The sequence below is a fragment of the Pseudovirgaria hyperparasitica genome, assembly GCF_010093815.1.
Source record: "Pseudovirgaria hyperparasitica strain CBS 121739 unplaced genomic scaffold EJ05scaffold_2, whole genome shotgun sequence".
Taxonomy (NCBI): domain Eukaryota; kingdom Fungi; phylum Ascomycota; class Dothideomycetes; order Acrospermales; family Acrospermaceae; genus Pseudovirgaria; species Pseudovirgaria hyperparasitica.
This window is the reverse complement of record NW_022985550.1, coordinates 332750-346736: the sequence shown is the minus strand read 5'-3', so window position 1 is coordinate 346736 and position 13987 is coordinate 332750. Positions and strand designations below refer to the sequence as shown.

The 13987-nt window shown below is 50.9% G+C and overlaps 8 protein-coding genes across 8 annotated transcripts; 5 read left to right on the top strand and 3 right to left on the bottom strand.

Annotated features, from left to right (window-relative positions):
- Nucleotide 1: 1 nt before the first annotated feature.
- EJ05DRAFT_507272 (uncharacterized protein) lies at nucleotides 2–931 on the top strand (the record flags this gene model as incomplete). The annotated part of the gene is made up of 2 exons (XM_033747906.1): nucleotides 2–242; nucleotides 297–931. 2 exons carry the CDS (start codon nucleotides 2–4, stop codon nucleotides 653–655), a joined length of 600 nt encoding a protein of 199 aa, XP_033604074.1. The 3' UTR covers nucleotides 656–931.
- A 171-nt stretch (nucleotides 932–1102) lies between these two features.
- EJ05DRAFT_179005 (uncharacterized protein) lies at nucleotides 1103–2164 on the top strand. Its single transcript, XM_033739574.1, has 3 exons — nucleotides 1103–1170; nucleotides 1284–1338; nucleotides 1393–2164. Exons 2-3 carry the CDS (start codon nucleotides 1302–1304, stop codon nucleotides 1821–1823), a joined length of 468 nt encoding a protein of 155 aa, XP_033604073.1. The 5' UTR covers nucleotides 1103–1170; nucleotides 1284–1301; the 3' UTR covers nucleotides 1824–2164.
- A 537-nt stretch (nucleotides 2165–2701) lies between these two features.
- EJ05DRAFT_178894 (sphingoid long chain base kinase 4) lies at nucleotides 2702–4588 on the bottom strand. Its single transcript, XM_033739573.1, has 3 exons — nucleotides 4346–4588; nucleotides 4244–4297; nucleotides 2702–4187 (listed from the first exon to the last, which is right to left on the bottom strand). The coding sequence occupies exons 1-3, from the start codon at nucleotides 4464–4466 to the stop codon at nucleotides 2854–2856; spliced, it is 1509 nt and encodes a 502-aa protein (XP_033604072.1). The 5' UTR covers nucleotides 4467–4588; the 3' UTR covers nucleotides 2702–2853.
- A 212-nt stretch (nucleotides 4589–4800) lies between these two features.
- EJ05DRAFT_534999 (Coatomer, beta subunit) lies at nucleotides 4801–8305 on the bottom strand. The gene is made up of 3 exons (XM_033749222.1): nucleotides 7786–8305; nucleotides 5312–7737; nucleotides 4801–5259 (listed from the first exon to the last, which is right to left on the bottom strand). Exons 1-3 carry the CDS (start codon nucleotides 8088–8090, stop codon nucleotides 5114–5116), a joined length of 2877 nt encoding a protein of 958 aa, XP_033604071.1. The 5' UTR covers nucleotides 8091–8305; the 3' UTR covers nucleotides 4801–5113.
- A 150-nt stretch (nucleotides 8306–8455) lies between these two features.
- Nucleotides 8456–9553, top strand: EJ05DRAFT_472596 (Mago nashi protein). Its single transcript, XM_033743217.1, has 7 exons — nucleotides 8456–8599; nucleotides 8645–8682; nucleotides 8732–8827; nucleotides 8878–8941; nucleotides 8991–9078; nucleotides 9134–9259; nucleotides 9312–9553. The coding sequence occupies exons 1-7, from the start codon at nucleotides 8562–8564 to the stop codon at nucleotides 9324–9326; spliced, it is 465 nt and encodes a 154-aa protein (XP_033604070.1). The 5' UTR covers nucleotides 8456–8561; the 3' UTR covers nucleotides 9327–9553.
- A 555-nt stretch (nucleotides 9554–10108) lies between these two features.
- On the top strand, nucleotides 10109–11064 carry EJ05DRAFT_178534 (uncharacterized protein). The gene has a single exon (XM_033739572.1). It carries the CDS (start codon nucleotides 10455–10457, stop codon nucleotides 10962–10964), a length of 510 nt encoding a protein of 169 aa, XP_033604069.1. The 5' UTR covers nucleotides 10109–10454; the 3' UTR covers nucleotides 10965–11064.
- Nucleotides 11022–11563, top strand: EJ05DRAFT_434366 (uncharacterized protein; the record flags this gene model as incomplete). The annotated part of the gene is made up of 2 exons (XM_033741655.1): nucleotides 11022–11145; nucleotides 11202–11563. Coding segments are annotated over 2 exons (486 nt in total), but the record flags the coding sequence as incomplete, so codon positions are not given.
- An 808-nt stretch (nucleotides 11564–12371) lies between these two features.
- On the bottom strand, nucleotides 12372–13979 carry EJ05DRAFT_491391 (cytochrome P450; the record flags this gene model as incomplete). Its single annotated transcript, XM_033745974.1, has 4 exons — nucleotides 12372–12508; nucleotides 12572–13636; nucleotides 13705–13742; nucleotides 13798–13979. 4 exons carry the CDS (start codon nucleotides 13977–13979, stop codon nucleotides 12372–12374), a joined length of 1422 nt encoding a protein of 473 aa, XP_033604067.1.
- Between the last annotated feature and the right edge of the window lie 8 nt (nucleotides 13980–13987).

Here is a 13987-nt window from a genome sequence, read left to right as displayed (position 1 = left end):
GATGTCGCCACAGACCCCTTTTCATGAGCCCGATCGCGACCCAGAAGTGCAATCGCAGCTCGACGATGAACAACAACACTGCTCGATACTGCTCTCACCGTCCGATATGTCTCGGGCTTCCTTCCGCGAGCCGCCACACGAAGACACAATCAGCGCGCGCACCGAAGATGCGTTGAATATGCTGCGCTCCAAAGTCCCCCGTGGTGTCATCAGTAACGCGAGCGAGCTAGATCAGTTCATCAGTATGCTCTTCCCCCCATAATTTCCCTCAAATTACCTCCTCTAACACCTCTTAGACAACATCTACTGGCTCTTTCGCTCCTACATCAACACAATCCAGTTCGTCACCTGCTGCCACACACATGCTCAAGGCTACGCGTCATACGCTGCCATCATTGCACAGGACATCCGTCAGGATGGGCAGAGCAGAGAGAGACTGATTCTGCTGGCCAAGGGCCAAGCGTACAAGCCGGGCGATGTGAATGGATACACCTTTTACAACTACGCGGATGATGATCGAGGTGCGAGGTATGACGCGAGGTTCCGCGATTTGAGGCAGAAGATCGATGAAATGATGCATTTGGAGATTGCGAGGGCGGAGCAGGCTGCTATTGAAGGGAGGAGCGGGGGTCCAGGAGGAATGGAGAGGAGATGATGGCAATGGGACTATTGGCGTGAGAGTGTCGAAAGGGGGGTTTTGTTGGCAGATCGGTGTGACATAATACCAAGCATTGGGACTAGGGAAAAGACGAGAACGCAGAATAAAATAGAAAGATGAACATTAAGAGAAGTACGGAATGAGATAGTACTTAAGTCGCCGGGTCCGGAAGTGAATCAAGCAGACAGATATCAGAAAGTAAAGACAAAGAAGACTACAATGCAGCACGTCTCAGGAGCGCGTATAGCAATTATAAATATGCCTAGCTTCAGAATATTCAGCATGTAGTCAGAAAGGCAAGAGACACGACCCTCACTCTACACAGCCGAACATTCAACCCGTCACTCGCGTTCACTAGCAAATACCGCAGTTGGACCGTGCGCTGTGGAGCTTCACCCATTGTCATGCAAACAACCTCAACCGAAAACATCTCCAGCTTTCACAGACCATACCTACCGACGCGCGCTCGCTAACAGTACACGTGTCCTATCGCCCTCCAAATCGCAAAACATATACCCAGTCCACTCTCCATCTCGACTACACACCTCTACGCCACGCCACCACCTCACTCCCGCATCTCCGCACTTCTGTCTCCATTCCAGAACCTCACCTCCTCTTATCCAACACACCACAAACCACAACAATGGACATGCTCAACATCCTCCCAGACACCATAAAAAGTACCACCCCCTTCCCCCCTTCCTTCCCACCCAAAGCTAACCTCACCAATCCAGCCTACCTCACCCTCCTCCTCACAACCTACCCATCCATCCTCACCCCCATCTTCCACACCCTCCACATCCTCCGCACGCTCGCCCTGCCCCTAATCGCCCGCCTGACCACCGCCCCCGACCTCTTCAGCCTCGGCGTCCTCGTCATCATCCTCTTCGCCTCCTTCTACCTGCTCCAGATGCTCGTCAGCGCGGTGCTGTTCTGGGTGCGATTCGCGTTCAAGGCAGCGCTGTATGTCGGGATTGCGGTTGCGGCGCTGTATGTGTATGCGCGTGGGCTGGAGGGGACGGTGGAGGATGTTAGTGCGGCGGTGGGGGCGTGGATGGGCGAGGGGGAGGCGCTGCGGGAGAATGCTGATCGGTATTATGCTGGTGGGCCGAATAGGAGAGGATATGTGAGGCAGGCTAATACCGGGTGGAGACACCGTGTGTGATGATGGAATATGGGGTTGTGGTATTCTGGGTATGGAGCATTGATTTGTGTGGTGCGTTATGGGGGTTTTGAAAGCATGGCGTACTTGGAGTATGAGGAATGGGAGGGACCATCTATTGATGTTGAAGGGAGCCTGTGGATCATATGGATCTACGGCTTCGATATACGACATTTACTCACGCTGGCGCTGCATTTTGCGATGGGTGTAATCTACGGTATATGTCTTCATAAGAGCTTTGTCACGACAGCAACGGTATGCTATCAATCCAATGATATAAGAATCATATTGGTCCTCTACTTCACCCTTTATTCCCCCACAAACCCACGTTTATTCTCCTTATTCTATCTACGCTGTCCCTCTCCCTATTTCACGACATGCAATTGAACTCTGGACGTCCGTATCGCAGTCCACCCTTCTCCTCCTCTGCCAAGCCATCAACTCTATAATCTCGTCTGCCCAGCACACGCTCCCTGTCCCCCAACAGACAAAACCCAATGCCAGAACCTGAGATCACGAGCACGTCGATCTGACCACTGCGATCGATCTCACGACCCGACGTGATACAGCAGAGCGTCCTCGTCCACCCCAGAGACGACGAACGAGTGCGCGACGAGAACACATCATGCAATTCGAAAGCGTAAGAGAACCACAGCAAGAGAAAGGAGTATGACAATGGTGATTGACAATCAAGTAAACCTTTATACCTTCACTACTCTCGAGATACATACCCGAATAAATACATGTATGCAGTCCACACCACGATCCTATACGAAACAAAAAACGCCAATGCCCGAGATCCGTCCAGACAAGAATTTCTTCTTACAACGAGAAAAAAAAATACAATGTGGCCAAATTCGAAAATGTATGGTGCTGTGCTAGCGTACAAGTGGGTATAAACAAGGGGAAGAAATCGCCTGCAAATGCTGAGACTAGGTGCCGTAGTGCTGCTCTACTCTCGTTTCGCCCCATCTCCGATCATCCAAAGAAAAAGAAAAGAAAGGAAAAGGACAAACAGCATTGCCTTCATGCCTTACCGTTGTTTTTCGTAGATGTGCCCGCTCCGGCTGAGAACAGTTCCCAGCCCAGGATGCACTTCGGCCTGGAAAGGCCGAAATGGTACGCTTTCGCCATCAATACTTATATATCCATTCTCCTTTTCGCCTTTGCGATGAGGTATCCTCCGTGGAATGAAACGGTATGCACGAATCTTCTTATATGCCACGTAATCCTTGTCCACGAAGGTCCCCTTCTCCACCGCAATGCCAATGCTCAACGACTCTAGCTTTGGTACAGTACCAGGGACTGTGATAAAGTCTGCGCAGCCATCTGTTGGCAATGCCATTGGGAAGAAGGGCGCATTGGGAGCCATGTACGTCATGTTGCCCACGTAAAAGGTGCTGAGGGTGTCGTACGGTATGAGTGCCCACCCAGATGGTAAAGGGTCATTCACGGTTCCAAACTCCAGCGGTGGAAGTGATGAGTCTACAGCTGGGGGGATTCGAGAGTCACTGGCGGGTGGGCTGCGCGAATGTTCGCGACGGTACGTCTCCCGAATGGATGTTTTCGAGTCATCTTCGAGGGCGATTGCAACGTCGGCGGGATACATGACTCGGCCACTAAGAACACGCAAGAGAAAACCAACGTCGAAACGCGCACTACCAAGCCAACGAAGGTTCTCGGTGCCAAGATCACATTCGGCGACCATGCCGGCGGATTGAGAGAGAAAGGAGAGAATGCGCTTGTCGTCCTGAGTGACGGATATGAGATCGAGGGGGGTACGGAGGCCTTTGACAACGGCAATAGCGGCGAGGCTAGGCGAGTTTGTTCCATTCAAGTTGATGCTCATTGCGTTTCCAGATCCGCATGGGAATTGCACAACGGCAACTTGGTGTAAGGCACGAGCAGCGTTCTTCTTCTTCGCTAGGCCGTTGAACACTTCATGGGGCACACCATCGCCTGAGCAGCATGCGATGACATCCCATTGATCGATGTCCAGCTTCTCGACCAAATCTACAGCATGACCTCCGTATTGTGTCTTCTCAACGTCGATCTCGCACCGCGCTGCCGCAAGTATCGGCTCGATATCGCGTAAATAGTATTTCTCAGCGCCGCCCTGGCCGCCGAAAGGATTGACCAGAACCTTTATACGTTTGCGCTTCTGAGCCGCTCCATATGCGCGGTCCAGTAAACGCGCAACCCAGGCTACCGCTCGTGCATGGTCGGTCTTCTCAATCAGATAGTGTATATTGCTCGGACGGGCTGTCTTCTTCGACACGTTGTGGGCATAAGTGATAGTGATGTCGAATTCGGTTGCTTCGGCCCAGAGGACATTAAAGAATGGAATAGAACGGGTAGTTTTGTTTCCTGCAAGACGTATAAGCTTGGGATGAGGTCCTGCGGGGTGACGTGAGAGAGCTTACTGCTCGAAAGCAAGCCAAAGCAATTCCAGCTCTGCTTGTCCCCAAATGCTTCATCTAGTTACTTCAGCATTTGTTCGAAGGAACATTTACGTGGGTCATTACCAAGCACGACGAGAGCGTCAGTACCCAGCGTCAGCGAGACATTGCGCCCAACCGGGAGTGTCGCATTGGCGAGACCGTCTGAATCGTTGAAAGGGTTGGATGTTTCGGCAATCTCGGACATGACGGCGCGTAGTAGGTATACAAAGAAATATCCACAAGGCAGAGCCAAGGGTTCACCGTGAAGACATAATGTAAGATGGAAGGAGGGAAGGGGAGTAGAGTCACAACCTGGAAGTACCGCGCGTACCTCTCTCTATCGGAAGCAAGCGAGACGGGAACGGGAATCTCGGGTGGCGTACAGGCGTCCCAGGTCAAGGTAGCATTAACAAGTAAGCCAATAATTAATATGCTTGATGCAGCATAATGTACACGTCCCTGCAGTGGGCTGGCCGAGGCATTCAACCGAGTCGCATGCCATGTTTCCAGTTCGGTGTAGTGAGATACTTATTCATACACGGTGCCGCTTTCTACAAGGCGTTGACGGCGGGGTCACGTGTCGCACCTATACATCACAACTATTCAGCATTCGTCGATTCTGTACCCATCATGCTGGTATTACTGCACTCCAGACGACCATTTTGGAATTCTAGACTTGGAGCGGGCCTACACGTCCCTCGGATAGATTCCATCAGTACCAAAAACATGTAGCACTCCGGAAGCCGTCGTGTCGCTCTATAAACACCATAGGTAGCCGAGCGGCAGTCCATCAGAGTAGCTGACGTGGTGGCTCGTTGACATTTTTGCTTTCTGATCATTAATTTTCACATATCATGTTGTTCCAACCTTGTTCAGCCCCTTCAATGACCCAAGGCTCAAGGCCAGGCCTTGTGAGCGACTTCGAATTCGTACGAAGCCAGTAATCGGACCATCATCACCTTCCTTCTCAATACTTAAATTCGCCAGTGCATCCTCGCCTACGGTAGCAGTTAGTGAAATGCGACCAATAGGAAACTAAACATAACTCACCGAAGACGCTCCTAGCATATAGATTTGCACTTAGAAATTGGCAGTCTCCTTTCATGGACGCCTCGGGAGTGAGGCAGCTCATATTCGTGCTCGCCATTAGCTGTTTTAGGAATTCACGTAACGTCTTTACCTTGGAATTGATGTTGACCTTGTTTTCCCATTCAAATTCGGTCCACATTGTCCTGAATTGCGTCTCTGTGCATTGGGCAGGCTGGATGTAGTCCATGATATCGACATGGACATCGTTCAGAATGACAACATTGCTCTCTGTGGAACTTGCGCCGTCATAGACAACGTTTCCAAAGATGACACCGGTGTCAGTGGAAGATACTTTGATCGTAGCTTGTACGTTTAAGAAATCGTGTGCGCTAAGATTTTGGGTCGTGGGTCTCTCGACAACCTTGAGATCGCCGAGAGTTGCAAATTCGACCGAAAGATTCTGGAGAGTCTCGGAGGTCTGATTGACAAGCAATACATCGAGGACAATGTCAAACTGGTGCACCTTGACATAGGCCTCGGCGTAGACGGGGTCAGAGAATCCGGTCAACTGTACTACCCTGCTCAGTTTCGAGGTCAGATCTTCCGTGGCACTGTCTCCACCAGTAGCTTTCTCAAGATCCAAGTCAATCTCATCGCCACCGTCCATGGTGTTCTTCTTAGACAACTGTCTAATACTGACAACGTCGTCGACTTGGACTGCGCTCTTTGCTTTCTCCACAGCCTCTTTTGCGGCACGCTTCTTCTCCTCCGTCTGCACCATAGCACGAAATGCCTTCCGGGTATCCTCCAGGAAGACCGTCTCCAACTCCTTACGTTGACTGAATTCTGCTAGCGAACGAACACAAGACATGATACGATCGACAGAATCTTCATCGATAGGCTGCTTGACGAACTGAGATTGGCCGACGCGGATTATTGAGATGAGTATCAGCATAGCTTCAGCTTTGAGAGCATTCGTGCGAGCAGTGTCTTTGGAGATCTCCGCATGTCTCATGACCAGCTTTGTTAGCGTCGACGAGAGGACGGTCGCAAGATAATAATCGCCATCCAGAATGAGCTGTCTAAGAGGAGGCTTCTGGGCAGCTTTAACAGCTTCAAGTTTAGCCTTCACTGCAGCTTGGCTTGTCAAAGCGCTCTCTGTGGCATAGGTACCATCGGCGAGAACCTTCCGGGATCCAGTTGGTGCGGAGCCCTTCGCATGGCCATTGACCTGATCTTTCAGCTCGCTTTCGGTGGTGTCAGGCACTTCTTCAAGCAACCGTTGCTCTGACGCAAGGATAGGAATCTCGCCAAGGCTAGAGCGAATGCACTTCCAAGCTTCTCTAATGTCGGTCGCCTCTGTGGAATATTCACCGACGATCCAAAGAGCTCCACGGTAGACTTTGCCAGCTCGGACCTCGTTGAGAGTCGACACTAACCGCGCCACAATATTTCCACGAAGATTCGGAAATCGCTCCACGACTTCTTTGACAAATGAGATAACATCTACAGCGGAAGCATTGTTGAAATCGGCGATAAAGTCCATGAGAGAGTCGACGACACTTGCAGCAACCTCGGAGAACTTGATTGCGCACTGGTGAATCGAATGAATGAGGAGGGTGCGGTACTCAGTGCTCTTTTCGTACTGCTCATCTACGGTCTTGGCCAACTCCTTTTTCAAGAGCAGAATGACCTCTTCGACGTTCTTGCTTGACACCATGTCCAAAGCAAGAGACAGAGCTTTCCGCCGCACGTCGAGATCAGGACTTGAAAGAACACGAAGGATTTCCATGGTCAAATCGTCGAGGATACCCTCATTCTTCTGCCTGAGCTGATTGACTTTCTCAAGAACAATCAACTTTACATTGTTGTCAGGCTCCTTAATCGCAAGATCGATGAATTTTGCAGCGGCAGCCTTTACAGCAACGGGGTTATTTGTCAAGGCTGTCAAAGAAGACGCCGCTTCGTACACAACAGTGGCAGTGTTGGCCTCCAGAAGGTCAAAGATGAGTCTCAAGTACCTGGCCTTGTTTTGAGGGTTTGCGACGGAATCTTTCCGGATAAACTCTAGTTCTGCCAATTGCAATAGTTCATCTGCGTTTGGTATACCGTCAAATACACCGCTGAGATATTCCAATGCTTTTTCATGACTGATTGACACAAGTGCAGCAAACGCATTCCTCTTACAAGTGGCATCGTTCTCTTCTTCCAGAAAGTTGAACAGAATGTCTGGCGCATCCGGTATAAGAGCTTCGAGATGTTGGTAAATGGAAGCGATGGCGTACACGGCGTTCTTGCGCACATAAGCGTGTCTATGTTCGAGACATTGACGAGCTGGCTGTAAGAGAGGTTCCACTAGCTCAGCATCTCTGAGCTTGGTGACGAAGCGGAGCGTGCTTCCTCGAACATATTCGTTGGGATGTTGTAGATCGAATCGCATGCCGTTACTAATCCCAGTCAATTATTGCAAGCCGCTCCACGGTATGGTCACTTACCAAACCAATATCCATTCCTGTCTCAGCTTACCACTGCTATCATGCTTCGGACATATCTCGTAGTATAGGTAAAGGAGCTTCTTCAAAGGTTTGGACTTTGATGGCATGACGAATCGGATTATATGCATCAATAGGTTCGGCATCGGGTCGCCATTCAACATTACTGTCAATATGCGCTTCATTGTTTCTACCTTCGTCTCATCTGTGCCTTTTTCTAGTTGCGTCTTCAACTCCTGTTGTGTTGGCTGGTCTGCCGAATTGTCCTGGTGGACCAGGCTGTATGCATTGTCGAGGAACGTCGCCATCTTGCGAACTGGAAGGCTGAAGCAGCTAGCCCAAACTCATTCAGGTACGTATGTCTTCGGCCTCCCTCTGAGGCACTGGATGTATTTGGGTCAGAGGTGCAGCTCAGCCCGCAATTGGAAACGTTGCAATTGGTGGGGCAGAGAACGCTCAGGGTGTATTTCGTGCGGGCGAGGAGGAATATGCGGCAGTCAATACGGAGGGAGGCGGATTGGCTCTATGATTACGGATATCGAGGAAGTCCTTTGTATGAAAGAGTGGTCGTCAGCGCCTCCATGAAACAACATTACAGGTGTTCCCAGGAGAAAGGTCTCGCTAAACACCTTTGGCGTTCACCGCCTTGGCAGAACGGCCTGCACGACCGCGTTGATGTTTGCGAACTTCTACAGTCTAGACCAACAACGTTCTGGAGCAGTGTGATTTATAAATACCTCTCGAGCTCATCCTGACGATCTTGCTCTCAGCTTGCAGTTATGGCTGCATCCAGCGAGCCTTTTTACGTCAGATACTAGTCAGTATTTGCACATACTCGTGATTACACACTAAATCCCCACAGCTCTGGACATTCAGGCCGATTCGGTCATGAATTTCTTGGTAACAGACATTCGTCATGTCCCATCAGAGTTTCCGTTGACAATATCAGAATTCGATTTCCGTGCCCTGGGCGATGGCCGAAGCGCATCCGCCAGATACGCGAACAATTCAAACTACCGAAACGACTCACTAATCCGCAAAGAAAGTATGGCAGAAACCCGATTCCGATTAACTGAACTGACATTCTTCCTCAAGTGTGTGTCAGTTCTCTGATGATTGCTGAAATTAAGCGTATTATCAAGGACAGCGAAATCATGAAGTAGGTTCCATGTGAACTTGCTGCTTTCACGAGGCTAACTCTCTCTCAGGGAAGATGACACCAAATGGCCGCAGAAGAACAAAGATGGTCGCCAGGAGCTCGAAATACGCATGGGTAATGAGCACATATCTTTCGAGGTATGAAATGCCTTGTGGCTGTCAAACCAGATCATAAGTCGCTCATTATTTTTAGACTGCCAAAATTGGCTCCCTAGTCGACGTCACAGAATCTCAGGATCCTGAAGGCCTACGAGTGTTCTACTACTTGGTACAAGATCTTAAGGCGCTCGTTTTCTCGCTGATATCTCTTCACTTCAAGGTATTTCTGGACCCTGCACGTACATGTTTTCGCTTTGTGCTAAGTCGAGCAGATTAAACCAATTTGAGGGGCGATGAAGGAACGCGTCATATGAGGAGCAGCGTCCCATGATTACAGGACGAGGAAACAATCCATAACAAATACTTTATTATTCCATTCTCTATATGAGACAACAGCACCCTAACTTGGAGTCGCTGAATAAATGCCAGGACCGAAGCCACACAGCTATGCAGTCAATGGATAAATGTATGTATATTGAATCAAGGTCAATCAATTGACGGATCCAGTGGCGCCTAATCGTATAGCTGTCACAGTGATGTTCAAGTGTTGAAATGACAATAGACACAGACCCGGAATGTTTTAAGCGTACCTATACCCATAAGGCTGTCCATCTGCCGGGATGCGACCGGTAGGGCTGGCTGGTCATTCGATCGCCTAGTGGTCCATGCAAATGACCATGACAGGTGTCATTCCTGACATATCAGGCCCAAGCTGTGATATATGTGTTTACACTAACTTGGAAGAGTATGAATGCGCAATTCGACGGACAGTTGACACAAAAGTGGCGAGAGGCATCCGGTGAAGATGAAGAAGATCTTTTGCATGACGAGAAATGCAAGCGAAGGTCACGAGCGGGGGCGGTGAGTGCATCCATTCTATCGAGAAATCACACGTGCATTATCGCCACAGGAGGAGCTGGCAAACCTGGGCGCTGTTGGCTGGCTGGTTGCTGGCTGCTGGGCTTATGTATCTAATTAGTATGCAGAACCGCTGGCCACGAATTCCATTTGGTGGTGAGCGGGCTTCCTCTCCTTCCTCCCCCACAAGTCGGGGGGCCGTGGCCAATCAGCTTCCACCACCCGCAACGGCAAACCCTACCTAGCTCGCCATCTTTCCTTCATGCCCGCTCAGTCTCAGCAGCAGTCTTTACTCTACCTATCCATACTCTTTCACAATCCCCACACCACACACCAAAAGCCATGCTTCGCGCCCTTCTGTTTGCGCACGTATAAATTACCTTTTCTGTTGCTTCCCGTGTTGTTCTCACCTACTACAGTAATTGTTCTATTCTTTCCCCGTCTAATTCCCCTGTTATCACACCTTCTTCCCATATGTACAGCTCGTCGTAGTTTTCGTTTCCCCACCCACCACCCAACAAAGTCTCCCACAACAGGACGAACTACCTCACAACACGATGCCAACACCAAGTGTCCCGAGCATTTCGCCTCTGCTCACGCCTCCGCCCGAACGCGCAAGCCAATCCTCGCTATGTCCGCCCGAGCAAGTCCACATCTACACTCCCCAATCGACCGAAGAATCGCTTCAGTCGGACGTTGTCGAGGACTATGATGATTCCTCGAGCACCGCGCCTTTGCAACAACCAACACCTCCGCCCGCCGATACTGACGATGCTCTACTACTAGAGTCTCCAGCAACAACAACTGAAACAGCAGAAACAGAAACAGAAGCAGAACACGCGCACAACAAGCATGCAGACACCGAGCAGCAAGACGACTCTACCAAGGATGCACCCAGTCCCTTGAGCACGGTCGAAGACTCATCGGACTGTGATACGCGCGCACAGCTCTCGCCTGTATCCACGTCATCATCAGGTGAAGCCAATTCGCCGACATATCCAACCGTCAGCAATTCGCCATTCCCCAAGCATCGAGTACGTTCTATCCAGCTACGCCCTTCTTGGTGATAAAATTGACTAATTGGTACACTTTTGCAGTTCGCACCTAACTCCACCTGTTCATTCCTCCGCCATGGGAGCAAATTCAAAGGCACGCAAAAGTCCGATCGCCAGACGTACCATGTCCAAGTCGAGATAAAGCACGTGGATATGGAGGAGTCGTTTTTGTGTGGTTATCTCCGGATTCAGGGTAGGAGCCCTCCATAATATTACATCATGGACCATTCGAAAACTAAACAAGCATAGGACTCACACAAGACCATCCTACCTTGACAACCTACTTCGAAGGCGAAATCATTGGCACGAAACACACTTTCCAGACCCGACATTCGGAATGGGGCTCCAATGAGAAGACAGACATGCAGCATTGGGGCCGATTCCCGGCCTGGAGGCCTCTTGCCAAAGCTGCGAAACGACCGGATTTCAACTTCAAAAACTTTGCCCAACGAGAGAACATCTTCATGAGGTGGAAAGAATACTTCCTGGTGCCGGATCATCGGGTCCGAACGATATCTGGCGCGAGCTTCGAAGGCTTCTACTACATATGCTTCAATCAGGTGTCCGGGACGGTCAGTGGGATCTACTTTCACGCAAAGAGTGAAAAGTAAGTGGCCCCCTCAAGAAAACATGCCTGTATCTTCGCCCATCCAGCATATGCTGACTGACTTGACCTTCAGGTATCAACAGCTGGAACTGGAACATGTTGAAGATCATGGATGCGTGGGCGCAATCGAATTCCGATGATCATGACTTTTTTTTACGAAACACGCAGCGGGTCGCACATTTTTGCGATCTTGACGATGCCATGCCCATTTGAATTGACTTACCTCGACTTGACTGTATGCACGCGGTGGAAAGCGGCGTGCTGTTGTTACTACTCAGTAGGCGATCGTTCGCTATACTTACATATTGATTTTTTGGCTTTGGGAGGAGGAGGAGGAGGAAGGATGTGGAGGCCCTCCCGGCGCCAGTCCTGCCATGTTGGGAGATGATTTTGGTTGAATGAATGACGGAATTCTTCTGTCAGATATGCTGTCCGCCCCCCCCTTTAGCAGCAGGAGATAACTGTCTGTCTCCTTGGACCGGGCGGTTTTGGAAGTAAATATACACACACACACACACAAACACACATACCTGAAGCGATTGAGGTTCCACCCCGTCTCTTCGTTCTAAATTTTGTTCAGTACCTGTCTGTGAACGATGACTGCGCGTGGTTGATTGTTATGTGAGTGAGACGTCGTCTTCGGTAGGCTGATATGCTGCTGACCAAAGATTCTTGCTCGAATAACGGTACAACATTCATCAATGCCAACTGCACAGACTTCCGTCCGTGGGTTGAGAAACTAACCGTGTCTAGGGCGTAGTCGCACATGCAGACCCGATTGCATCACCATCCACCTACAGCTAATTGTCAGCTCACACTCCACTACAATTACAGAGAGGCACCACCCACCAACAGACCTCCGTCAACGGCTTATCAGGCTCGACCAGCTCCATATCAAAGTGCTGAAACAGCGTCGGAATCAGCTTCGACATCTCCAACCACGATACATCTGCTCCTCATGTCAGCCTGTGCTCGATCCAAGAAAGCCCCTACTACCCCTGAGTCTACTCACTCCGCCCAATACACATCCGGGCCCCACCCCCAAACGCGAAAAAGTACCGATGTAAATCCCCTGTATCCTCACCCATCCATCGTTCCGGTCGAAATTCATCTGCATCCTCGCCATACACAGTCTTATCCCTCCCCGTCACCCACGCATTCGCCCCAACAACCGCTCCAGGCGGTACACAGACCTGTCCAATCGTCAACCCGTCCCCAGGCGGAACGACCCGCGGCATATTCATCCCAATCGCAGGATGAAGCCGCAGAGCCTCGTATATGACAGCCTGCAAATACGGCATCCCGCTTGCCTCCTCAAACGTCACCGGATCGCTCAGCTCGCCCGCGCCCTTGCGCTCGTCGATCTCCGCCATCAGCCGCGCCTTGCACGCCGGGTACGTGAGCAGATGGAACACGATGCTGCGCACACTGATCGCCGTCGTGTCGCTGCCCGCGAAGATGTTGCTCGTTACCATGCTTGCCACATCTGCGCTGCTGAACTGTCTTGGTTTCGCGACGTGGACTTTGTTGAGCTTGTCTAGCATGTCGGCATGATCACTGCCGCGGTCGGCGCGCGCGATGATCTCGCGCTGGGCGAATGTGCGGATGCTGCCGTGGCGCATGTTGATAGCGAGTTTGTTGCCTAGCACGGGTTGGACGAGGTACTCGTGCAGCCAGAACAGGGCCGGGTACTGGCCGATCCAGCTTGCGCTGCGCATGGCGGCTGTGATCTGGGCGAAGCTACTGCCATCATGATCGTCGGCGCCGACGTCCAGGAAGCCGAAGCGTTTGGAGAATGTGATCTCGCCAATGATGTCGAAGGCGAAGAGTTGGATCCAGAGGCCCAGGTCGATTGAATTGCGGTGCTTGTTCAGGGCGGTCAGTTGGGCGAGAAGGACACGGATTGCGTCGTCGACGTAGGGGCCGAAGTCTTTGAGGGATTCCATGGCGTAGGCGCGTGCGACGAAGCGACGTTGCGTAGAGTGGACGGATTCGGAGCGTTCGGCGAAGAGGTCGAATTTGCGGTGGCCTTGCCAGACGGAGTACCAGTCTGATTTGCGGAATTTAGAGCCCGGACCTGAGGGGTGTTAGTTGGTTTTCTTTGTTATGGAGACCTGGGGGAAGGCAGGGAGGGAGGCAAGATACCATAGATTGTTTTGATTGCTGAGAGGGATGATGTGCTCCTAAGTTCTGTCAGTCGGAGTAGGTACAGTGTATTTGAAAGGGGTAAATACGTACAGTTCATTCGGCGCGACTCTGACCAATTCGCCATGCTCATTGTGGAGGGCCATCATGACGCGATGCATATCCCCAATATAAGCGTGGTATGTAATCCATATCCTCGAGAACTTCGCCCAGAAAGGGCCTGGCACACTCGAAAGGGGAGATAGGAAAGTCTGATACACAGACCACACGACCATGGCCAGTA